Source organism: Alnus glutinosa, chromosome 12, assembly GCF_958979055.1.
Source record: "Alnus glutinosa chromosome 12, dhAlnGlut1.1, whole genome shotgun sequence".
Classification (NCBI taxonomy): domain Eukaryota; kingdom Viridiplantae; phylum Streptophyta; class Magnoliopsida; order Fagales; family Betulaceae; genus Alnus; species Alnus glutinosa.
Window position 1 is genome coordinate 24,274,263 of NC_084897.1, and position 23,130 is coordinate 24,297,392.

Consider the following 23,130-nt stretch of genomic DNA (forward strand, 5'->3'; position numbering starts at 1 on the left):
GCATATATTGTGGCCTTGTGGTGGATAATAAATCCAAACACAAGCCCAGGCCTAGGCCATAATCAAGACCATCGACTCACGAGTCAATTGGAAGGATAAGTATTGGACGTACGTGCTATCATACGAGAGATTAGGATCTTTTATAATTATTTGTTTGAATTTGAGAGAACTTAGACAGTTAATTGTAATAAACGACTTATAGAATATACTTGACCAAATAAAAATTGAGTTGTCCAATCACTTATCCGATCAAAAGTATCCTATAAATTGTCTCTCACAATTATTTATCTGAATACTTTTAAATTAAAAAAAAAAATTGTAAATATCCTAATCCGCTAGGGAATGCAGTTGGCTGAAAATCTAGCTGTGGGTGGAGAAACTGAGACCACTCGTCGCTCTCCAGTACGAACTGTGGACAAATTTGAATGACCTCCAGCCACATACTCTCTGACAATTTAGTCCAATAATAGGTACTACCAATATGTTAAATCCCTCTCCTCAATGCTTATTATTTTCCTGTATAAACTGCCACTTTTCTGTTATCATAATTGTTTCATAGTTGCTTAATGTCAACGTGTGAGAAGAGATGGCGAAATCACCAGAGCAAGAGCATCCCAAGAAGGCTTTCGGATGGGCAGCCAGGGACACTTCGGGGGTCCTTTCGCCCTTCAAATTCTCTAGAAGGTACTCTTTCTCTTTACCAATTGATTCGTTTTTTCTCAAATGCATGCTTAACATTTTTTGGTTAATTTGTGATAAAAATGGTATAATAATATATATGCCCGCAGAGCAACGGGAGACGAGGACGTAACGTTCAGAATTCTTTATTGTGGGATATGCCACTCAGACCTTCACATGATGAAGAATGAATTTGGCATGTCCACCTACCCACTTGTCCCTGGGTATGTTTCCTAGCAATTTCTCATTACTCTTCTATATGAAGGATCCATCTACAATCACTACTTTTTGTTTGTTTTGGAAGAGACTCTATTTATTTATTTATTTTGCTGGGATTGAGTCGTCTAAAAGAAATTCAGCAAAACCTATCAATTTTTCTGATGCATAATCTAAGTTTTGCTTTCCTAGCACATGGACGTAATTAAATTGCAAATTTTTACAACCCTTACTGATACATCTCTTCATTATATATGCCCTTAATCTATTTATTAGGAAAATTAAGCAGAGCAGTTATTCTTTACAATTAGGAACTTTCTTTTATTTGTGTTAAGAACCTTTTTTAAACAACATTAAATGTTTTTTCAGCGTTTAGTACTGTTTGTTGTAAATTATTTTTACAATTATCAATAAGGCACCCTTTCTTTCGACTTAAAATGTTTTTAATTGAAAATATCTTTTTATGAAAATTGATTATTTTTTTCCTATTCGTTTTCTACTTTAAAAATGGTTCATAGATATTTTTTATGATTTTGGGTCACCAAATATTTGTCGCTAATTTTTGCACGGCGCGGAGAAAAATAGCACAACAGATGAGAGACAACACTTTACGCAAAAATATTGTAAAAACATATGAAAAATGGTTGCTCAAATAACGAAGCATTCAAAGAAAGCACCATAACACTGGAATTTCGACTTGTAGGCACGAATTCGTTGGGGAAGTGACAGAAGTGGGGAGCAAGGTGAAGAAAGTTAAAGTTGGAGACAAAGTGGGCGTGGGAGCTGTGGTCGGTGCATGCCATTCCTGTGAGAACTGTAAGAATGACCTTGAAGTTTATTGTCCCGAAATGATTCTTACCTACAGTTCCTTTTACTCCGATAGAACGATCACATATGGAGGCTACTCAGACACAATGGTAGCTAACGAGCGCTACATCATTCACTTTCCGGAAAGCATCTCACTTAACGCCAGTGCTCCCCTACTTTGCGCCGGAATCACAGTTTATAGTCCCTTGAAATATTTTGGTCTCGCCGAGCCGGGTAAGCATATTGGAGTTGTTGGCCTCGGAGGACTTGGTCATCTAGCTGTTAAATTTGCAAAGGCTTTCGGGGTGAAAGTGACGGTAATTAGCACCTCGATTAGCAAGAAAGATGAGGCTTTGGAACATCTTGGTGCCGACTCATTTTTGCTTAGTCGTGACCAAGAACAATTGCAGGTAAATATTATAGCTTACATTATCAATTTATCTTTTCATGATAGTTGTACTTTTTGATAGATTGCGTTAAATCACTCATTGTCCCAAAAGTTTAAACTTATAGAAAAAGCTAAACTTAATCATTTAAACAATACTTTAACAATCTCCATCACTTGAGGGCTCAAACTCCCATTTAAACTTAAGATTTTTGCTCTGATACCATATTTAAATCACCATTTGTCTCAAAAACTTAAGCTTATAAGAAATGATAAATTTAATCATTTAATTAATATTTTATAAAATTGGATTTGTAATTTTGGATACATATATTAAATTTGAGCAGGCTGCCAAGAATACAATGGATGGTATCCTTGATACCGTATCTGCAGCGCACTCAATTTTGCCAATAATTGATCTATTGAAGTCCCATGGGAAGCTTGTTTTGCTGGGTGCAATAGAAAAGCCACTTGAGCTACCCGTCTTTCCTCTGCTTATGGGTAATTCTATGAGACTAATAACAAACTTTGCAATGACATATATATATATATTGTGTGTGTGTTGGTATCCTTTTTTATTCATTCGTGGTTATAGAGTTAAAAAGAGTTGTTTAAACAGGAAGGAAGATGGTTGCGGGAAGTTTCATTGGAGGAATGAAGGAGATGCAAGAAATGATAGACTTTGCAGCAAAACATAACATCACGGCAGACATAGAGATTATTTCAATGGAGTACGTGAACACAGCAATGGAGCGCCTTGCTAAAGGTGATGTTAGATACCGATTTGTCATTGACATCGGAAACACCTTGGCCGCTACCAACCCCTGAAGACTAGCTTGGTGTCTTAATTTTCTTCTTCTGTTCCAATGGTTTTGCTTAATTGCTTATTCTATCTCCACTAGATCTGATACTGAACAGACAATAAATAATTCTGTCTTGTAATTATGTTTAGGTTATTAATTTGGGTTAAATACAAAATTATCCCCTCTGGTCGAAAAACTTTTTTACCCCCTGAGTTTTCATTTTTATCATAGGTGGTACTTGTGATATGGGAAAAGATAGAAATGGTGTAACGCCCCGCTTTTGCAAAAAGCGTAAGTAAAAATTTTTCGATTTCCACGTAACATTACTACAACATCAGAGTTATAAATTGGTAAAGGAAAAATATAATTATCCAACATATTTGGAAAATACTTGGAACAAATACATAGAAACAGGTGTCAATAATGACACAAAAGAATACATGAAAATTATTAGCAATCTTATCAACATAAAATGTTATAAACACAGAAGATTACAAACAAACTATAATCTATGTGTCCTTAGCTTTAAAACCTCTTGAGTCCTAACCTTCATTTATAAAACCTGCACCAATATATATATAAACAAAAACACAAAATACCCTAAATGAGTCTGTTGTTTCTAATAATAATAATGCAGATATGGCTTTATAATCACGTATATATGTAATACATGATCCATGGTAGCTAACCACAGTCATAAATTGAATATATACCTAACCATAAAATAGTAATATGATAGTTTTATATGCAAGGATTAATTATCATCTTTTACACTCCTCTCTTGATGGAACCAATAGTCAGGATTAGCGTTTTGCTGGCAGCCATCTCTCCCCCTGCTGCTCACAATTTTTCTCACTTAATAATTTATTTGTTTGTTGTTAGAATCCAAGAGTCCCTGTAGACTAAGAGCCAAAGATCTTAGCCCGTTTATTTATCTAGTGTCACGGGAACCAAAGATCCCACTGGCAGTCATCTCTCCCCCTACTACATACCAGCTTTGTTATTAACCATTTTAGTTAAAATATAAAATATGTAAAATCACATACGCAAACAAATAAATAAAGCAATAAACACGATATTATGAAAAAATCCACTAGCATCGCCCTCAGTAAGTATAAAGATACTTATAGTCTTTTGGTGCAGTTCTCTTAGTTCATTCTCTGCAACAAATATGTATTTATATACACATAGTGTTAACATCATTACTCAAGAGTATTCGATATTTCACTTGGGTACAATTATCATTTTAGCAAAAATCATTTTTCATAAAAATACCAAAAACTCATCCAATAATAATCTAGCCCTTTTTCCTTTAAGAGCATCAACTTAGTATCTAATTTCCCATCTTTGATCAATAATACAAAATCAATCATTTACTAATTTTAAAATCTCAAACTCAGCTAATTAGTTCGTAAAACATTAACAAACGCTATTAATTTCCAATAAAACTATTAACAATTAATTATAGTCCCAAAACATCAAATCCATAATGCTACACACCCGGTTGAACCACCAAAATTAATACTTAACTCTAACATCTAGTCTTCAAACATCCCCTCTAATTTTACTTAAGAATCAGCAACTAAAATTCATCATCTAACAATTTAGGAATCAAAAATTAGTACACATAACTGGTCCAAAATACACCACCAATTGGCCAAAGCACTGCAAAACAGGGGACACAACCATTGACAACCTAACACACACACACACGGCTAGCTGAAACAGGGAACCCAAAACAGCGCAGGCCGATCATCCACACATGCACGGCTAGCACCCAACTAACCGAAACCAATAACACCAAAATACCCAATTAATCAAATACAAATCCATCCAAAATATCCACCACTGGAAACAGGGGAAAATCAAGAAATTAAACCCATAAAAATTACAAGAGATTACCCAGAGAGTTTCTGAGAAACCCATCTGAAATCATCTTTGATTTCGCTGGAAAACGGACTCGGGTCGCCGGAAATCGTGTCCCATGTTCCATCGGAGTAGACCCACCAAAAATTGGCCGAAAATAGTCACTGGGACCGGTTGGAATCGCGCCTCTGGGTCTCGTCGGAGGGTCGGGTTTCTTTCGGGTCTCCTGGGACGTTTCGGATCCTCCTGGGTCCGGTGGGTTCTCTGGCTCCACCGGAAAATCGGCCTCCGATCGGGTCTTCTCCGGGCTTCTCCCGGTTTCACTCTCAATTCCACTCTCTCTCTCTCTCACGATCGACGCCTCTTCTCTCTCTCTCTCTCTCTATGTCTCTCTTTCACCCTCTCCCTCTCGGGCTTTCTCTCTCTCGGTTTCCCTCTCTGATTCAACAAGCAGAAAGAAAAGAAAGAAGACCAAAAAGAAGAGAAAAGAGAAGAAGAAAGATGAAGGAAATAAGAGGAAAGATCGGGTCTCTCTCTCAACTTCACCCTCATCTCTGATTTCTCAATTTCTCCATTACTCTCATTTCCCCCCTTCCCCCACGATCATCCCCTTTTGGAGACTCGGACGGAAACAGGGAAAAGAAGAGCAAGAAGAAAAGAAAATGAAAAGAGGAAGAAGAAGAAAGAAAAACTCAGTAACTATAATTGAGTGGTGGGAATCCTGTCGAAGGAATGGAGTTTAATTTATAGAAAATAATAAACTGCGGTTAGTTTTTACCTAAGTTAAATTAATTTGACTTAAAAGTAAAATATCGAATTAACTTACGGTTAAATCTACCTTAATTAGATTAATTTTAGTTAATATTTATAAATATCTAATTAACTTTTATTTAGTTAAATTAATTAGAGTTACTTTTTAATAAAAATTAATTATTATTAATTATAGGTATTTTTATATAAAGCCTTTCTCATTTAATAACTCACTAGGGTGTAATTTTAAACCCGTTTTGAGCCTAGTTCATTTCGTAATTGACGTAAATTTTTGAATACATTATTATACTGATAATATTATTATACCAAATAATATTAGGCCAAAATAATATTATGTACAATAAATATCTCATAATAATATTATATATCAATAATATTATCCCATCTAATTTACTAGATATTTAGGTTTGTCTATTAATCAATTAAGAATAAGTGGTGCAGAAATATAAAATTATCAGAATAATATCGATTAAGTGACTTTATAGTCAATCGAGCAAATGTGTAGTGAATAAAATAAATCGATCGATTATAAAATCAATTGAGCGACTTAATTATGATGAGTAAATCAAATGGATCGAGCGATTAAAAGTATGGATTGATCACCACTAGTCTTAAATTCTATTTAAGGCGTTCTGTCTTAAAATCTGAGGCATTACAAATGGTACCTCTGTCCATTTTCCATACAAAACTGACGAAAACTCACATCAACGCCACATGGCACCATTCAAAATGCAACATGTGGCCACACTATTTTTTTTAAAAAAAATAAGGCTTATATATATATGCATCTAGATCTGAAGTGCCAAGGTCTAGATCATCTAGACAACCTAAGGATAAGGCTCCAGGTAGGCATTCGTTCGCCGATTCAACCTCAACGGAAAAACTAAAGCGACGAGATCTAGAGTTGGAAAAAGAACTGAGAAAACTTAAGTTAAAGGGAGTCCAGACAACCTCCCAAGTGAGTCATCCATGTTATACAGCTGACACAAAACTAGAAGATGAAGAATCCCAGGAAGGAAATGCCTCTCCTGCGGAATCTGATTTTATAGTTGAAACAGTTGTAGACCCCCAACTATGCACCCTAAAGAAACCTTTTAAGATAGATTTCGATTTGCTCAACGAAGATTTTGAGTTAGAATCAAATCTTTGAAAGAAGGAAAGCCTATAAGGAAAGATTCAATCTTGAACAAAAGAAAGGAATCTTAAGTCACTTTAAGAAACACATAAGTGAAATAGAGATGCACATCTCTTATTTCGATTTTATTGATGAGTTTTACCCTGTAGAAAACCAGGTTCAAACTATCTCTAAGGAAAAGTGGGTAAAAGAAGATAACACAATTGTTTCTTCAAGTCACCCTCCACAAGAAACCATAGTATTCCAACATAGAACCACTACGGTTAAAGCCTCACCCTTTAAGGTTGCATCTGAGAACACAGATGTTAAGAAAGTCATTGAGCAAGCCAATTACACCAACCAGTACCTAAACTCCATAGGAAACCAATTTGATAAGATTGAAGAAAAGCTTGATAATTTTCCTCTTCCAAAAGAGAAACATAAGCTTTTTAAGCAAGAGAAACCTATAATCAAGTTTCCAGATTTAAAATCAGGAACTAGTTTAAAGGTTAACAAGAACAAGCCCTTTGTTGAAAAAATAGAGGAAATGTTTAAGGATTTGGTAAAAACCAAACAAGAACAGCCCAGTAGTTCCAACACTGTGTCTGTTGCTAAGATCCCTGAGTCTTCTGAGAATTCATTAGAGACAGAATCCTCTTCGAATCTGATTCAGATGAAAATATCAGAAAAGTTGAAAAAGCCCTTTCAGCTTTAGAGCTGAACAGGATCCATAAGCCTAAGTTTCCCCCAACTAGTTTCACCAAGAATTAGTATCCTAAGCCTACCCCCCCGGATATCCAATTTGAGGAAAGAAATTTTCAAAGTCAATTTGCAGTGTCTGCTGATAAACTATACGAGTGGAATATCGATGGTTTAGCAGAGCAGCAAATTCTTGATAAGTTAACCCATATGACCATGGTTTCTAGCAGTTATGTTATGAACCATGATTTAAGCCAGCCAGAGGTTGTCGACCTCTTGGTTGTGGGTTTCACAGGAACCCTTCAATCCTGGTGGGAAAAGCATCTCACCGATGAGTCAAGAGCCAGCATAAGAAGTGCTGTGAAAACCAATGAGGATGGAATTCCTATATTCAATGGGAAAGTTGGATTAGGAGATTCTGATGCTGGCAACACTTTGTTCTATACAATTGTAGAACATTTTATTGGCACACCAAGTCACCTTGCGTCTAGGGTCCATGACCAACTGAGTAACCTTAGATGTCCAACCCTGAGCGACTTTAGATGGTATAAGGATGTTTTCCTTTCTAGAGTCATGTTAAGAGATGATAGCAACCAACCGTTTTGGAAAAAGAAATTCATAAACTGTCTGACTCACCTCTTTGCCCATAAGATCAAAGATGTCTTAGTTAATGAGAACAATGTGATAGATTATGATAATCTCACTTACGGGAATATTATAAGTGCTATCCAAAAAGAAGGTCTTAAGATGTGTATCGATATGAAAATATCTAACCAAACCAATAAGGATAAGAAAAAGGCTAAGTATGAAATGGGTAATTTCTGTGAGCAGTATGGTCTACCTTCGGTAGCTCCATCAAAGAAGCATAAGAAGTCTCATAAGCATGAAGAATATAGAAAGCATAAGAAACGGTTTAAAAGATTCAAGAAAAGAAGCTTTGAGCCGAATGATTTCTATAAAAAAAGAAAAGAGAAAACCAAAGAAAAGGTTTAAAAGATTTAAGAACAACAAAGATAGTTGTTATAAGTGTGGTAAGTCAGGTCACTTTGCAAAGGATTGCAAAGCTAAGAAAATCATTAAGTCTCTAAAAGTCTCTAACGAAGAAAAAGAAAATTTAATAAGAATGTTAGAGATAAAAGACACTGAGTCCAGTGAAAATGATTCTGAACTAAGTATTAGTTCAAGTGAAAGCAGCTATTGCTCCTGCAGTAGCACTAAGTCTAAATCAGGTCCAAACATAAGTTTCGGTTGTAATGACACTTGTTGCAAAACAATTGGTGTTACGACCAAAGAAGAAGAACAAAAAGAATTGCTTCTTGATCTTATAAGTAAGATTGAAAATCCTGAGTTAAAAAGGCAATATTTAGAAAAGTTGAGAAAACTTCTATCAAAAAGAGAAGTTAATAAGTCTAAAAGCCTTGAAATAAGTTTAAGTAATACACTTAAGAGATTTGATAAACCTAAGGAACAAATCACAATAAAAGATTTGCAACTTGAAGTTAATCAAATTAAGTATGAGATTAAAATACTTAAGGAAGAAAATCAAGAGTTAAAACAGGATGTTCATCTCTTGAAAATTGAGCACAAGCTGAAGTCAGCCGCTAGCAGTCCTAAAGATAGCGAAGCCAAGCCCGAGCCTAAGCCTGAAGATACGCCTCCACAATTTAAAGAAAATTGTTTGAGCCTAATCAACCGAATCCATATTAAAAAATGGTATTCCAAGGTTAGAATTAAGATACAAGATTTTGAGTTATCTGTAGTTGTATTAATTGATACAGGTGCAGATCTGAACTGTATACAAGAAGGATTGGTTCCTACGAAGTATTACAGTAAGTCAAAGGAGAATTTGCGTTCTGCTAATGACAGCTAGGGCTGAGCATGGGGCGGGGGGGGGGCGGGGATGGGGATTTTTTGAACCCGCCCCGCAGAGGTGCGGGTTCCCCAAAGTGAACCCGCACCCCGCAGAAAACCCCCTCCACCCGCACGGGGCGGGTGTAGATGGGGCGGGGTTGCGGGGCGGGGATCCCCGCGGGTATGCGGGGATCCCCGCGGGTTTTGACCCATTACTCCTTGTGTTCAAATTTTTTTTTTTTTTTTTTTTGATAATTATACCTGTAAGTAGGCCTATGCCACTTTTTCTTGCCACAAAGCTCATTTAAGATTTGTTTCGCTCCTTCAATCTCAAATGACCCATCGCTCCGTACAGAAAATTCAAACGTCCCAGTGTTAGTGGGCTTAGATTGCGATAACTTACTCAAAGCTTGCTTTGCTGCATTAAGCTTTGAGATTTCCTTCTGCTCAGAAGAACCCGAGGCAACAAACCTGCCATTGACATATACACTAGCAATATTCTTTGCCCCTTTTCTCCAATGCCTAATGTCAACTTGCTTACCCTGCTTCTGACACAACTCAAACAGCATTGTAACAGGCTGTGGTTGTTGTTGCAAGTCTTTTAGCGTGACAATAGGCTCCAACAGACCCCTAAAAATCTACACGGATTCAATAAACAACAAACAATGCCTTTTAATTTATTCAAACAGAGGAAGACATACATTAAACAGATAGAGAGGAAAAGCTCCAAACAAGAAGAAAAAAGAAAAGAAAAACCAAGATCATATATTTTTTTCTTTTTTTTTTTTTTTTTTTTAAATATGCGGGGCGGGTGCGGGGCGGGGCGGGGACCCGAGAAAATTCAAGGGTCCCCCCCGCAACCCGCCCCGCCCCGCGCAGGGGGGCCAAAAACAGCCCCAAAACCCGCACCATGGGTGCGGGTTTTGGGCTCTGCGGGGAGGGTTGGGGCGGTTTCTGCGGGGCGGGGCGGGTTTTGCGGGGATTTGCTCACTCCTAATGACAGCAAGATGCAAATTACTTTTGAAATAAGTAAAGCCCATGTGTGTCAAGACAATGTTTGCTTCAAAACATCATTTGTCTTGGTTAAGAATATGACTGATAAAGTCATACTAGGTTTACCTTTCATTACTCTGTTGTACCCTTTTACGACAGACCAGGATGGTTTAATTACCTATCCTATGGATGAAAATGTTAAGTTTAAGTTTCTGGCTAAACCAGAATTAAGTCAGTTGAATACTTTTAAAAGCAATTCATTCTCTAAGTCTGTTAACCTAATAAAGTCAAAGACCCAACAAATAGGGTTTTTACAAGAAGAGATTAAGGTTAAAAGAATTGAAGAACAATTAAGTCAAAAGACCCTTCAGCAAAGAATCCAACTCTTTGAGGATAAGATCAAAAGTGAAGTTTGTTCTGATATCCCTACTGCCTTTTGGCGTAGGAAGAAGCACACTGTAAGCCTTCCTTATATCAAAGATTTTGATGAAGGAAAAATCACCACTAAGGCCAGACCCATTCAAATGAGTCATGAAGTTACCAAACTTTGCCGGAAAGAAATAGAAGATCTATTGCACAAAGGCATAATTCGTAAAAGTAAGTCCCATTGGTCTTGTTCAGCCTTTTATGTTCAGAAAAATGCTGAGCTTGAGAGAGGAGCTCCTAGGTTGGTTATCAACTACAAGCCCCTTAACAAAGTCTTGGAATGGATAAGATATCCAATTCCAAATAAAAGAGACCTAATCAATAGGTTAAGCGGATCCATGATCTTCTCTAAGTTTGACATGAAAAGTGGATTTTGACAAATCCAAATTTATGAGAAGGATAAGTATAAGACTGATTTTGTCACACCCTTCGGACAATACGAATGGAACGTAATGCCCTTTGGTCTTAAGAACGCCCCTAGTGAGTTCCAAAATATTATGAATGATATTCTTGGTCCCCTGAGCAAATATTCCATAGTTTACATAGATGATGTCCTCATCTTCTCTAAGTCTGTTGAAGAACACTGGAAACATTTGAATTCGTTTCTAGAAGTTATCAAGATAAATGGATTAGTTGTTTCTGTTACTAAGATCAAGTTGTTTCAAACCAACATCCGATTTCTTGGATACAATATCCACCAATCGAGAATAAGTCCAATTAGCAGAGTAATCCAATTTGCTGATAAGTTCCCTGATGAAATCCTTGAGAAAACCCAACTCCAGCGGTTCCTAGGATTTCTCAACTATGTTGCTGATTTCTATCAAAACCTCCGTAAAAAATGCAAGCCATTGTTTGATAGACTTCAAAAGAATCCTCCTCCATGGACTGCTGACCATACCTCAGTTGTCAAAGAATTACCTTGTCTTGGCATTCCTACTATTGAGTCTTTCAAAATTGTTGAGACTGATGCCTCCGACATTGGATACGGTGGTATTCTTAAGCAGCAAGTTCATTCCAATCAACCTGAACAAATTGTTCGCTTCCATTCAGGTGTTTGGAATTCAGCTCAAAAGAATTATAGTACTATTAAGAAAGATATTTTATCTATAGTACTATGCATTTCAAAGTTTCAAAATGATCTCTTAAACCAAAAGTTTTTAATAAGAGTTGATTGCATGAGTGCAAAACATGTTTTAGAAAATGATGTTCAAAACATTGCATCTAAACAGATTTTTGCTAGATGGCAAGCAATCTTAAGCATATTTGATTTTGACATTGAGTATATTAAGGGAAGTCAGAATTCAATCCCTGATTTCTTAACCCGTGAATTTTTGCAGGGAAAAAATGGCTGATAAGAATAAAGAAAAGGCTTCGGCCATTAAACCTAAGTAAGCACAAATGCTAAGCCTTTTAACCTTGTCACCCCAAGCCAACTAAGTTCCCAAGACCTTATTCTAAGAACTTCACCAACCCAGATGGTGAACTGCTTCACTTCTCTAGGAAGCACCATAAGTCCAAGGCCGTCTTTTCAGTCTGCCTTAATAAGTCTCATAAGTCCTTATGATCCCTTTGAGCTAGCCAAACCTCAAAAGCCTTTCATAAGATACCCTAAGTCTTCTCCCTACTTTGCCAAAGAACCTCCCCATAATTTGTTTATTGTTGAGCCAGATTTTTGTCACCTAAAATCTCCTGAGGCCATTGCCAAAGTTTTCTTTCCCCCTCGCTATCATTTTCCAGCAATCCACCAAGATAAGCCCATTGAGTTTTACAAGGATGTACTCCTCCAAACTAAGTCCATTCAGATCAACCCCATCCCTTGTCAAAGAACACCTGGAAGGGTTGCTTTCCACTCACTGTTCATTATGAAGTTTGTTACCCAGAAGGACTGGGGAATGCCCCCTTATGCTTTAAGAAGTCTTTCCAACAGGAAAGTCCAATTCAGTTATTATGATTATGTGGATGTCTGGTACAAAGTTCTTTTGCACCAGAATGAGGAATTTTCCCACTCCTGGTTTATCAATTTTGATAGAAACTTTAAAGGATCAATTCCTTTATGGTTTCACAGGTGGTGGCAAGTTCATGGACCTGTTCACCAGATCCTCCCCGAGGAAGTCAAAGAAGCCATACGGTATTTCTCTACCGTTAAGAAGTTGTCCCAGTAAAAAGAACAATTGCCAATAACTATCCACTTCTTTGCTCATTTCAAGGTTTCATGGATATTAAAATGGCAGTTTGTGTTTAGTAGTCAAAACTGCGTCGCCATACAGTTCTCTGTTAAGTGGTGGGATAAATTCAAGTTCTCCTTGGTTCAGTCCCGTCTAAAAAATGAGTTTCCATAAAGACCTCTAGAAGTTCAAGACTCTGTAATTCATGTTTTAGAGACCCAAGTTAAGCCTGCTACTGATATTCCTAAGCCGGAGTCTTCTACCTCTTCAAAAGGAAAAAAGCCCTCTAAGATCAAGCAAGTTGCTCTTAAACTTATGCAGCAGCTTATAGAAGCTGAAAATGGTGATGAAGATGAAGAAACCTCTACTGCGAAGTCTTCCGTTCAACATCATTACAACTTTAACCTCTTCCAAGATGCCCAAGATGCCCAAGATCCTTATGATATCACAGATTTGGACTTGGACTCCTAAGTTGCCCTGTTGGCACAAAAAGACAGAAGTGAACAGTACTCGGTCGGCCACCCGACAAGGTACTATTTATGAATAGTGACTTTTTTACTATTCACCAGAAAGTTTTACCCTGCTTTCGGTGCGAGTTACCTTAAGTAAAAGCAGAAAGAACCTGCTTTCGGTGCACGCCTGACAGCACTAAGCATGCTGGCATCTCGTGATCCCAGCCCTAAATCCTCCTGAAGTCTATTTAAGAACCAGGAGTCTGAAGTTCAAGGCAGAGCTTATTTGAGTGAGAGCCTCTTCTTGTAATCATACCAGAACCTCTCAAAAGCCAAACACTTGTAATGTTTCATTCTAGTGTTTCTAAGTCTAAGCTTGTAATCGCCAGTTGCATTCTGGCCTAAGTTCATTTGTAAGTTTTCATTCAAGTTATTTTGAATCTAAGCATTACTTTTAAGTTCTTTCATGATCTTTGAATACTCTGTTATTTTGTATTCAGATTTTGATATGCAAGTTATTATGCACATTACTATGTTCATCAATGCTCACCATCCCTTTGTCCACACTACCCTCACCACATTCTACTTCTAAACCCCTCATTCTGTGCTTCTGCCCCCCTTTTGGTATCAGAGCCATAAGTGTTGAGTTGAGTCTTGCTTGATCTATATATATAATTTAGGGGTGTACAAATGGTTATAACCGGCGGTTATTGGCTAAAACCGCTAACCGCCTAGGCGGAGGCGGTTATTTTTATAACCGCCGATTAGCAGTTATTGAGGAAATATTTGGGTTTTGGGCCGGTTTTGAACCCTTTTTGGGCCGGTTTTAGACTTGTTTTGGGCCTATTTTAGCCACTTTTGGGCTGGTTTTAATCCAGATACGAAATCCAAAAGCCAAACAAATCCAAACACAAATACAAATACAATCCGTATTCATCTCCTGCAGACTCCTTGTCGCACGGCCTGAAGCAACGGAAAACCAACCAAAATCAATATCAATATCAAAATCAAAATCAAACAATGTTAAAACGAAAAAGCATACAAATCCAAACCTCGGCCTGCCGACATTAAAATCAACCCAAAATTTCTATAAAAAAACTAACACCCACTCGGTTGGAGCTCAAATTGTAATACCCCGCATTTTAGTTTTAAATATGAATAAATATTTATTTACTAAGGAACCTTTTCCTTTATTGTTTTAGTTTAATAAAAGTTCAATCGGTCCTTAAACTTGGAAATAACAAAAATATGGTCAAACGAACTCTGTTTTGGTCAATTCAAAAGTCAAAACGCTCGTCTCAAAATTCTCTAGCTACCCTCAAAATTTTATAATTTTTGGACTTCGTTAAGGGTACGAAAACACCTGCGAAAACTACTGCATCTGTTTTGGACGAAATTAATATATAATTTGAGGGCCCATTCTATTCCTACATGAAACCATCCCAGCCCAAGTAGAACTAAGTCCAGCCCATGTGGATCCAGCCCACATGATTTAAACAATCATGTCCAGCCCACGTTGCAACCCAGTCCCAGCCCATCCTTCACGTAAGTAACAGCAGACATGGAGTTAAGCAAACTACCGTTTGATTGATGAAAGGGCGTCCAGATGCTGTGTTTCTCCTCAGCACGTACGTCATGCATTACGTCACCCACATGACTCTCAACTTGCTACACACGTCTATGATTTCCAGCCCTTGATCACATTTCTCCAAATTGATCCAAGCCATCCAATTCATTGTAAAAGAAGGTGCTTCCCCTTTGATTCACGCACAGCATGTTCTCTTCTTCGTACCCAGTTTCTCTATGCAGAAACTCTCCTTCTCTCTTTCTGTTTTTCTCATTCGGCCAGCAGCATTGAAAAGTAGAAATCTTCCTCTTAAACTCTCTCTTGCTCACCTTCGGCTTCTCTTAATTCCCAACAGAAGAATTCTCACTCAAAACACCTTAAACTTTCTTTTGATTCTCTTCCCTCTCTCCCTCAGTTTCGGCCAAGCAAGATAGGAAATTCTCTCAGTTTTTGCCCCCCCCCCCCCCCCCTCTCTCTCTGGCTGCAGAAAACACAATAAGAAAATAGGAAGAGAATAGCAACAACATCTCATCGTAAGTCCCTCTTCCTCTAGTTTTCTGTTGGGTGTGTGCGTGCGTGTAGGTGTAAGAAAACAAGTGAAACAATAAAAAGGAAACAAAAGGAAGGAGAATAAGTAAAAGAAAAGAGACAAACAAAAAGAAGGGATCTAGAAGTCTCCAAGGGGTCTCTCGGTCAAGCACACAGAAAGAAAAGAAGCCAAAAAGAATAATGAAGCCAATAAAAATGGACCCACTTCTCTCTTTCATCATCTTATTTTTTTTAGTTGTTATATATATATATATATATATTAAATAAAAAGAGTAGAAGAGAATAAGATAAGATAAAGAAATAAAAAGAAATAAAAGACAAAAGGACCTCTCTCTATGTATCCCAAAAGCAAAGGAATGATGGGTGTTATATATATACCAGATTTTATGTAAAGTATATTTGTGTTTAATTAATAATAAGAAGATGCCTTAGTTTAAGTTTTAGGCTTCAAATTTTAGAATATTCTTCTAAGCTTCTTTTTATAATTTATTTAGGTAAAAGCTCGATCTCGACGCTAATGGCAAGTCCAGGTAAGGGGATACAACACCGAAAAAACCCCAACAAGATTTTATTATAAATCTTTTGAAAAAGTGTTGGGGAATTTTACAAAGCATTGCTCATGCGATTTTTAATGCCAAGCTTTATTACTCATATGATATTGTTTAAGAATTTTGAGCATAAATCACAGTTTTGGTTAAGAGCATTTTTAAGAATTATGATTTATGCATAATTATAGTTAAGACTAAGAGCATTTTAAAATTATGAATTATGCATACTCACAGATATGATTAAGAGCATATTTTAAAGTTATGATTTATGCATAATCACAGTCATAATTAAGAGCATTTCAAAGTTGTGAAATATGCAATGATGAAAAAGAGAGCATTTGAAAGTTATGACTATAGAGCATTCCAAAATAAATGACTCTATTTATGAATACAGTTTTGAAAGAAAAGAGAATCTAAAGTTAAATTCTGCACATGACTACAGTTATAAAATCGGCTCTTACAGTTTTGAAATAAAGTTTACAGATAAAGCAGAGTCTACAGTATTACATAAAACGTTTATGTGCAGTAATTGTTTAACCCTGAGGCACTACTACAGTTAGGTCGGTACCGTATAGGGTAGCATGGCAAACATACCATAAGTCGGTGTGTGCTACCATCCGAGGTTGGCCTTCACCTAGGGAAGATCCCCAACCCGGCGACTCTTCTCTGTGGCGACAGGCTGAGTCTATAGGTCCTTTGGACAAAGCCAACGTGCGCCGCTCACGGGAATTGGCGGTGTAGAGTCTATAAGAGGTTAAACCACAGAGAAAGGATTAAAGAGAAAACTGATAAAAAGAATATACTGGATCATAATAAACTGTCATTCTCATTTATAAACTGTCATTCTTATATCATTATTTATATTCTACAAATTCTATTTAATTGTTCATATGCCATGCCACCTGTCCTAAAACAATACATTTCACTTTATGAATCATGCTTTAATATGTGTTTTCTTATAAAACATAAACAGCCTAGCATATCACTTCTCAGACAATTTTTCATAACTTGAATCTCTAACGTATACTCAATCTAAAATCACATATTCATACTTCTAAACATCATCGTAATCTTAATGTATTCAAAAACACTTAAATCATCTAAAATAAATTAAAATCAATATACTATTGGTTTAGGTTTTAATTCAATTTACTTTATGCAATTCATCATATGTGAAATTAATTCTTAACAGTGAGTAGAATAAATCTGTCATTATGAAAATGACTAAAGATTATGGCATAAAGGTTTATAGCATGTTTTATTTCCCCTGGTGTTGTATTTTCCTTACTGAGTTGTCGAACTCACCCCTTCTTCCTCCACCCCTCTCCAGATGACAACTGTAAGACGAAGTCTCTTTCTTGTAAGGGCGTAGATCTCGCTGAGAGCGATAGTTCGTGATGAACCAGTCAAACCCTAATATTGTATAGTATGATTTGTTCCTTTTGGAGTTCATGATTTTGTATAGATTATTAATAGAAATGTTTAAATAAAATAGGAGCTTTAAATTTATTTGTTGTAATTGCACGCTTCCATTTTATATGATTTTAGTATTCAAACTCACGTTTCCCTTATATCCCAAAACGGGGGCGTGACACAAATACACAGAAAAATGAAACCCTCAATCAGTCCTCCACAATCGAAACCCTAAAATGAAAAACCCTAAAACAAACAATTTAAAATCACATAAATCAAGATTGTACAAACCCTAAAAAAGCCGAGACAAACGTAGCAATGGAAAGCGAATTGCTAGGATATGGTGATTCGGTGAATGGTCGTTTCAGAGAGTTATTTTTCAAGATATAGGGAAAGAAAGCGAGAGAAAGAGTAGAGATGCTTACAGACTACAGAGTAATGGCGACGGATACGAGACAAGGCACGAGCTGAGCGGAGAGGAACAGCGCTGGAGAGGCTAGAGGCAGAGGGGCGAGCGGCGGCAAGGTGAGGAAATGAAGAATGAAGTGAAACCCTAAAGGCTAAAAGAAAAAGATGTTTATAAACATTGTCCAAAACGACGCCCCTCTTACTCTACCAGCCTCCAGGTTTTTTACTTTTTACTTTTTATTTTTTTATTTATATATATATATATATATACATATATATAAAAGCGGTTAGCGGTTATTAACCGCTTTTAAAAGCGATTGGCGGTTATAAGCGGTTGGCGGTTAATGGTTAGCGGTTTTAAAGCGGTTATAACCGCACCGTTTGTACACCCCTAACATATATTGTTTTTGGGCCACAAGGAGTGGCTAGCCACCTCCAAGGCAAAAATCAATTTTTTTTTTTTTTTTTGTTTTTTTCAAGATGGATGAACTACCTCCATGGTCACGAGAGTGGTTCAGCACCCTAAACCGGCCGATCTGGTTAGAGGTGATGGTGGAGAAGGAGAGTAATTTGTGTTTAGCTGCCGATGTTGGGACCGCGAAGGAGTTGCTTGACTTGGCCGAGAAGGTATGGAAAATCATACCTTCAACGTAATTCCACCGCATGATTCAGATTTCGTATTTGCACATATTTTAGTCGATAAGAAATGATTGCAAGACTTTTAAGAGATTGATTGAACATGAACATGTTGAGATGATTAAAAATATAAGAAAAAAAAAATGCTTAGACATACAATTCTTTAAAAGTATGTTGCATCCGGATTCCTGGGCTCATCCATCTTAACCGACCCGCCTATTTGTCGTCGAAAAAAAAGACTATTGCCTGTTGTACTCCAATCAGCTCTATGTTCCGTTACGTCGGTGCCATTACCCCTAATAAGGAGAGTGATTCCTTTTCCAAATCCCTCAACCAGATCTTCAAATCCATCACTCATCGCCGATCCTCCGACGCTTCCAGATCCTCCGAGAACTTCCCCATCCCATTCCAAAACACCGCTAACAATAGCCCTTATGCCTACTTCATCTACGCCCCTTCACAAATTCTCCCTTCTTTTGCTTCGCAATTCCAACGCCAATCTTGGGGCTCGAGCTTCAGCGCGAGACCCATCTTGGTGAGTCAGCTCTGCATAGAACCAATGAGGCTGGTGGACGAGTTAGGTGAGAGTGCATCTGGGTGTGATTGCCAGAGGTGGGAGGACCAAGTTCGGTGCCCATGTATTGGGCTGAATGGTTTTATAACAGGTGGATTCTTACAAGACAAGTGGGCCATCTCCTATACACGTGACAACACCATCTCCTATATACGTGACAGCTATTGGTGGTGTGGAGAGGTGTTGCTTAGAAGCTAGGCAGTACTAGGTGATTTCAAACGGTGCTTAAACAATGTTGTTTTAGTGGCTCTTTATCATTTGTGTTTTATGCTTGTTTTATGCGTTTTAGTGCAAGTCGGTGTAGGCCAATGGGTTGAATGGTTTTGTAACAGGTGGATTCTTACAAGACAAGTGGGCCATCTCCTATACACGTGGCAGCACCATCTCCTATATACGTGGCAGCTATTGGTGGTGTGGAGAGGTGTTGCTTAGAAGCTGGGCAGTACTAGGTGATTTCAAACGGTGCTTAAACAATGTCGTTTTAGTGGCTCTTTACCATTTGTGTTTTATGCTTGTTTTATGCGTTTTAATGCAAGTCGGTGTAGGCCATTATATAAGGCCAGCTTAGAGAACGTTGAGGTATCTTTGGAATTTTAAAGATTGAACTTAGGAGACTGCCATCTTGAATCGGCTTAGGAGACTCGTTATCTCGAATCGGCTTATCAATTCAGTATAGCTATTGTTCTTCATTCATTCAATCCATCTCTTCTCTCATTTCCATTTTATCTTCTACAAATTTGTTTGATTTTCCATAACAAGAACAAGCTTGTTACAGGTTTGGATATGGCGAGCGAGTGCATACCGAGTTTTGGGTACGGGTTGGAGTGTGGGAATCGATTGACTCAGAGAGGGGTTTCGTTGCGGCTGAAGATTGTGAGGGATAGGAGAAAAGGCTGGGGTTTGTTTGCGACCAGTTCATTGGGAAAGGCCAATTTGTGTGCGAGTATGCAGGTACGTTTTTTCCCAAGCTCCAGCTGATAATGGGCTCTTTTCGAAACAGCATGATTTTGTTTTAGAATTTGAGATTTTCGTTTTTAGGTTTTGCAATTTCAACACGTAGTTCTTTGCCTACAAATTTGAAAATACATATAGGGAGAATTTGAGAAATAATTATGCCGAGTGTTTGTTCAAAACTGTCCTTATAAAAATTTTCTTTATCAGAATATTTTATAAGGAAATTTCTGTCATAAAGAAAATTTCAACATTTTCTTTTCTTTAATAAAAGCTTCGGTTACGGAAATTAAATCTTTCTTACTTAAAAAAAAAAAAAAAAAAAAAAATCACATGCTATAATAATATAAAATACCCATTCATTTCTTTCATGTTAAAAAATAGACAGAATTTTATTTATAATTATTGATATTTTATCATTTAAAAAAAAAATGCAGTCAAACTTTAAAAAAGTATCAATTTAGGTATTCATCTTTCAACTTGAAAAAAAATAAAAATATAAAAATTTAAGATTTAATTGTTGGTCAAATTTAACAGAATTTGTAAATATACATATATATGTATATGAATCTTTGAAAATTTTTATAATTTTTTTTTTTTAAAAAAAAAATAAACACATGAAGTGTTTTAAGAATGTGAGAAGCCACAATCCAGGAACCAATAATTGGCGTAGTCCGCAAGATATATTCGAGCCGCCACTCTCAATCGAGTCAATCTCATTAGCTCACTCAATACGTCAGCCCATCCCCGTTTGAGCTTGGGTCAACAATTCCCAGCCTATGACTTCGAACTTTTATAATTACTGTAGCAATTTGCCAATTTGACCATAAAACCATTAGCTCACTCAATGCGTCAGGCCATGACCAATATTAATTACGAATATGTGTGTGTATATATATATATCACATGCTCATTATATATCATATATCCCTCTTTCAACGTACTCTTTTCCTCTATAAACTGCCACTTTTTTTGTTACCACAATTATTTCGTAGTCGTGGGAAGCGCTAGATGGCGAAATCACCAGAGCAAGAGCACCCGAAGAAGGCCTTCGGATGGGCAGCCAGGGACACTTCAGGGGTCCTCTCGCCCTTCAAATTCTCCAGAAGGTATTCTTTCTCTTTGCTTGATTTGTTTTTCCACAAATGCATGCTTAATACTTCTTGGTTAAATTGTGATAAAAATGGTATATAATATATATATGTCCGCAGAGCAACGGGAGACGAGGACGTAACATTCAGAGTTCTTTATTGTGGGATATGCCACTCGGACCTTCACATGATCAAGAACCATTGGGGGATGTCCACCTACCCACTTGTCCCTGGGTATGTTTCTTAGGAATTTTTCAATATTCTTCTCAAATATTAATGAATGCAAAGAAAAGGAAGCTTATATATCGAAAACTAGCAACAAACAATCAAAAGCGCCATAACACTGGAATTTTGACCTGCAGGCACGAATTCGTTGGGGAAGTAACAGAAGTGGGGAGCAAGGTGAAGAAAGTTAAAGTAGGAGACAAAGTGGGCGTGGGAGGCGTGATCGGTTCATGCCATTCTTGCGACAATTGTAAGAATGACCTTGAAGTTTATTGTCCTGAAATGATTCTTACCTACAGTTCCTCTTACTCTGATGGAACAATCACATATGGAGGCTACTCAGACACAATGGTAGCTAACGAGCGCTACATTATTCACTTCCCGGAAAACATGCCACTTGGCGCCGGCGCTCCACTTCTTTGTGCTGGAATCACAGTTTATAGTCCCTTGAAATATTTTGGTTTTGCCGAGCCGGGCAAGCATATTGGAATTGTTGGTCTAGGTGGGCTTGGTCATCTGGCTGTTAAATTTGCAAAGGCTTTTGGGGCAAAAGTTACGGTTATTAGCACCTCCATTAGCAAGAAGGATGAAGCTTTGGAACATCTTGGTGCTGACTCATTTTTGCTTAGCACTGACCAAGAACAAGTCCAGGTAAATATTAGCTTTCAATTTTGCTTAGCAGTTACTTGTACTTTTTGATAGATTGTGTGTGTATACGTAATATTGGATATATACAAATTAAATTTAAGCAGGCTGCCAAGAATACAATGGATGGTATCCTCGATACTGTATCTGCCGTGCACCCCATTTTGCCATTACTTGATCTATTGAAGTCCCATGGAAAGCTTGTTTTGCTGGGTGGACCAGAAAAGCCGCTTGAACTACCCGTCTTTCCTTTGCTTATGGGTAATTTTATATATATATGTTGGTATATATCATTTTTTATTCGTTCATAGTTATAGAGTTAATAAGAGTTGTTTAAACAGGAAGGAAGATGGTTGCGGGAAGTGCCGCTGGAGGAATGAAGGAGATACAAGAAATGGTAGACTTTGCAGCGAAACATAACATTACGGCGGAAACAGAGATTATTCCAATGGAGTACGTGAACACGGCAATGGAGCGCCTTGCTAAGGGTGATGTTAGATACCAATTTGTCATTGATATCGGAAACACCTTGGCCTCTACCAAACCCTAAAGTTCTTAGTTTTCTTGTATTTTTTCCAATAATTTTGTTTACCAAACTGCTTATATATTCTCGTATCTCTATCGGAACCTTGTTCTTTTTATCAGATGATAGTCAGTAATAAATTAATGGTTGTAGTCATCATTTCAAACAACTCTTACAATTCTATTGTTAAAGTCGTTACAATTAAATGAAGATGAAACGAGTGGATGTGGAATTGCCACACTTTTTCTTTGTTTTTCTGTCATTCCAATTAGAAAGTTTTATTTTTCTCTTTCCTACGTACGTTATAGGCATTATTGGTCATCATTTTCTTTATCCCGGATTTTTTCCAACTATTATAATTAAATTATAAATTCTATATTGAGGAATAATATTCACACATTGAGGAATAATATTCTATATTGAGGAATAATGTTACATCTAATATCCCAATACATTGAGGTATTGATGTGTAATATTTTATTTCTAAGTACATTAAAGTAATTTACACTTTATATTTGAGTTCACAATATAATTAAAAACGGTTGCTATAAAAAATCTTTAAAATTTAATTATTCAAATGAAAGTAGTTTATAAAATAATAACTCACAATGTTTCAATTCAGCGTATTCCAAATACAATATTCAAATGATTTGAACAACCATAGTCAATTGTTAGATATACTCCATATATGTCACATAGTTAAATCTATTAGAATTAATAATAAAAAAAAAAAAATTACTCAGTATAAATTATTCAAATTAAATATTCGTTAGA

The 23,130-nt window shown here is 36.9% G+C and overlaps 3 protein-coding genes and 1 long non-coding RNA gene across 6 annotated transcripts; 3 read left to right on the forward strand and 1 right to left on the reverse strand.

Annotated features, from left to right (window-relative positions):
- Positions 1-468: 468 nt before the first annotated feature.
- LOC133851435 (probable mannitol dehydrogenase) lies at positions 469-3,067 on the forward strand. 2 transcript variants are annotated; one of them, XM_062287869.1, is made up of 5 exons: positions 473-684; positions 789-902; positions 1,598-2,111; positions 2,434-2,587; positions 2,706-3,067. In XM_062287869.1, the coding sequence occupies exons 1-5, from the start codon at positions 587-589 to the stop codon at positions 2,912-2,914; spliced, it is 1,089 nt and encodes a 362-aa protein (XP_062143853.1). In that variant the 5' UTR covers positions 473-586; the 3' UTR covers positions 2,915-3,067. The 2 variants fall into 2 exon arrangements, with proteins under 2 accessions (XP_062143854.1, XP_062143853.1); XM_062287870.1 differs by lacking the exon at positions 2,434-2,587 and having other exon boundaries at positions 469-684; positions 2,706-2,892.
- A 114-nt stretch (positions 3,068-3,181) lies between these two features.
- On the reverse strand, positions 3,182-5,465 carry LOC133851436 (uncharacterized). The gene is made up of 2 exons (XR_009895806.1): positions 4,792-5,465; positions 3,182-3,451 (listed from the first exon to the last, which is right to left on the reverse strand). It is a non-coding gene; the product is annotated as an uncharacterized LOC133851436 (long non-coding RNA).
- Positions 5,466-7,555: 2,090 nt separating this feature from the next.
- LOC133852700 (uncharacterized) lies at positions 7,556-10,986 on the forward strand. Its single transcript, XM_062289457.1, has 3 exons — positions 7,556-8,153; positions 9,118-9,168; positions 10,343-10,986. The coding sequence occupies exons 1-3, from the start codon at positions 7,556-7,558 to the stop codon at positions 10,984-10,986; spliced, it is 1,293 nt and encodes a 430-aa protein (XP_062145441.1).
- An 8,534-nt stretch (positions 10,987-19,520) lies between these two features.
- Positions 19,521-22,605, forward strand: LOC133851088 (probable mannitol dehydrogenase). Of its 2 annotated transcripts, XM_062287390.1 has the most exons (7): positions 19,521-19,591; positions 19,697-19,872; positions 20,868-20,981; positions 21,084-21,197; positions 21,326-21,839; positions 21,941-22,094; positions 22,175-22,605. In XM_062287390.1, the coding sequence occupies exons 3-7, from the start codon at positions 20,884-20,886 to the stop codon at positions 22,381-22,383; spliced, it is 1,089 nt and encodes a 362-aa protein (XP_062143374.1). In that variant the 5' UTR covers positions 19,521-19,591; positions 19,697-19,872; positions 20,868-20,883; the 3' UTR covers positions 22,384-22,605. The 2 variants fall into 2 exon arrangements, with proteins under 2 accessions (XP_062143374.1, XP_062143373.1); XM_062287389.1 differs by lacking the exons at positions 19,521-19,591; positions 19,697-19,872 and having other exon boundaries at positions 20,779-20,981.
- Positions 22,606-23,130: the final 525 nt, after the last annotated feature.

What these genes read in the sequence shown, in the direction of transcription:
- LOC133852700 (XM_062289457.1), top strand. Translation starts at nt 7,556, where the DNA reads ATGGTTTCTAGCAGTTATGTTATGAACCATGATTTAAGCCAGCCAGAG. An exon ending in AAAGGCTAAGTATGAAATGG is followed by an intron (nt 8,154 to 9,117) that starts GTAATTTCTGTG and finishes TAATTGATACAG; the next exon opens with GTGCAGATCTGAACTGTATA. An exon ending in GGTTCCTACGAAGTATTACA is followed by an intron (nt 9,169 to 10,342) that starts GTAAGTCAAAGG and finishes CTTTTACGACAG; the next exon opens with ACCAGGATGGTTTAATTACC.
- LOC133851088 (XM_062287390.1), top strand. Translation starts at nt 20,884, where the DNA reads ATGGCGAAATCACCAGAGCAAGAGCACCCGAAGAAGGCCTTCGGATGG. An exon ending in ACCTACCCACTTGTCCCTGG is followed by an intron (nt 21,198 to 21,325) that starts GTATGTTTCTTA and finishes TTTGACCTGCAG; the next exon opens with GCACGAATTCGTTGGGGAAG. An exon ending in CTGACCAAGAACAAGTCCAG is followed by an intron (nt 21,840 to 21,940) that starts GTAAATATTAGC and finishes AAATTTAAGCAG; the next exon opens with GCTGCCAAGAATACAATGGA.
- LOC133851435 (XM_062287869.1), top strand. Translation starts at nt 587, where the DNA reads ATGGCGAAATCACCAGAGCAAGAGCATCCCAAGAAGGCTTTCGGATGG. An exon ending in ACCTACCCACTTGTCCCTGG is followed by an intron (nt 903 to 1,597) that starts GTATGTTTCCTA and finishes TTCGACTTGTAG; the next exon opens with GCACGAATTCGTTGGGGAAG. An exon ending in GTGACCAAGAACAATTGCAG is followed by an intron (nt 2,112 to 2,433) that starts GTAAATATTATA and finishes AAATTTGAGCAG; the next exon opens with GCTGCCAAGAATACAATGGA.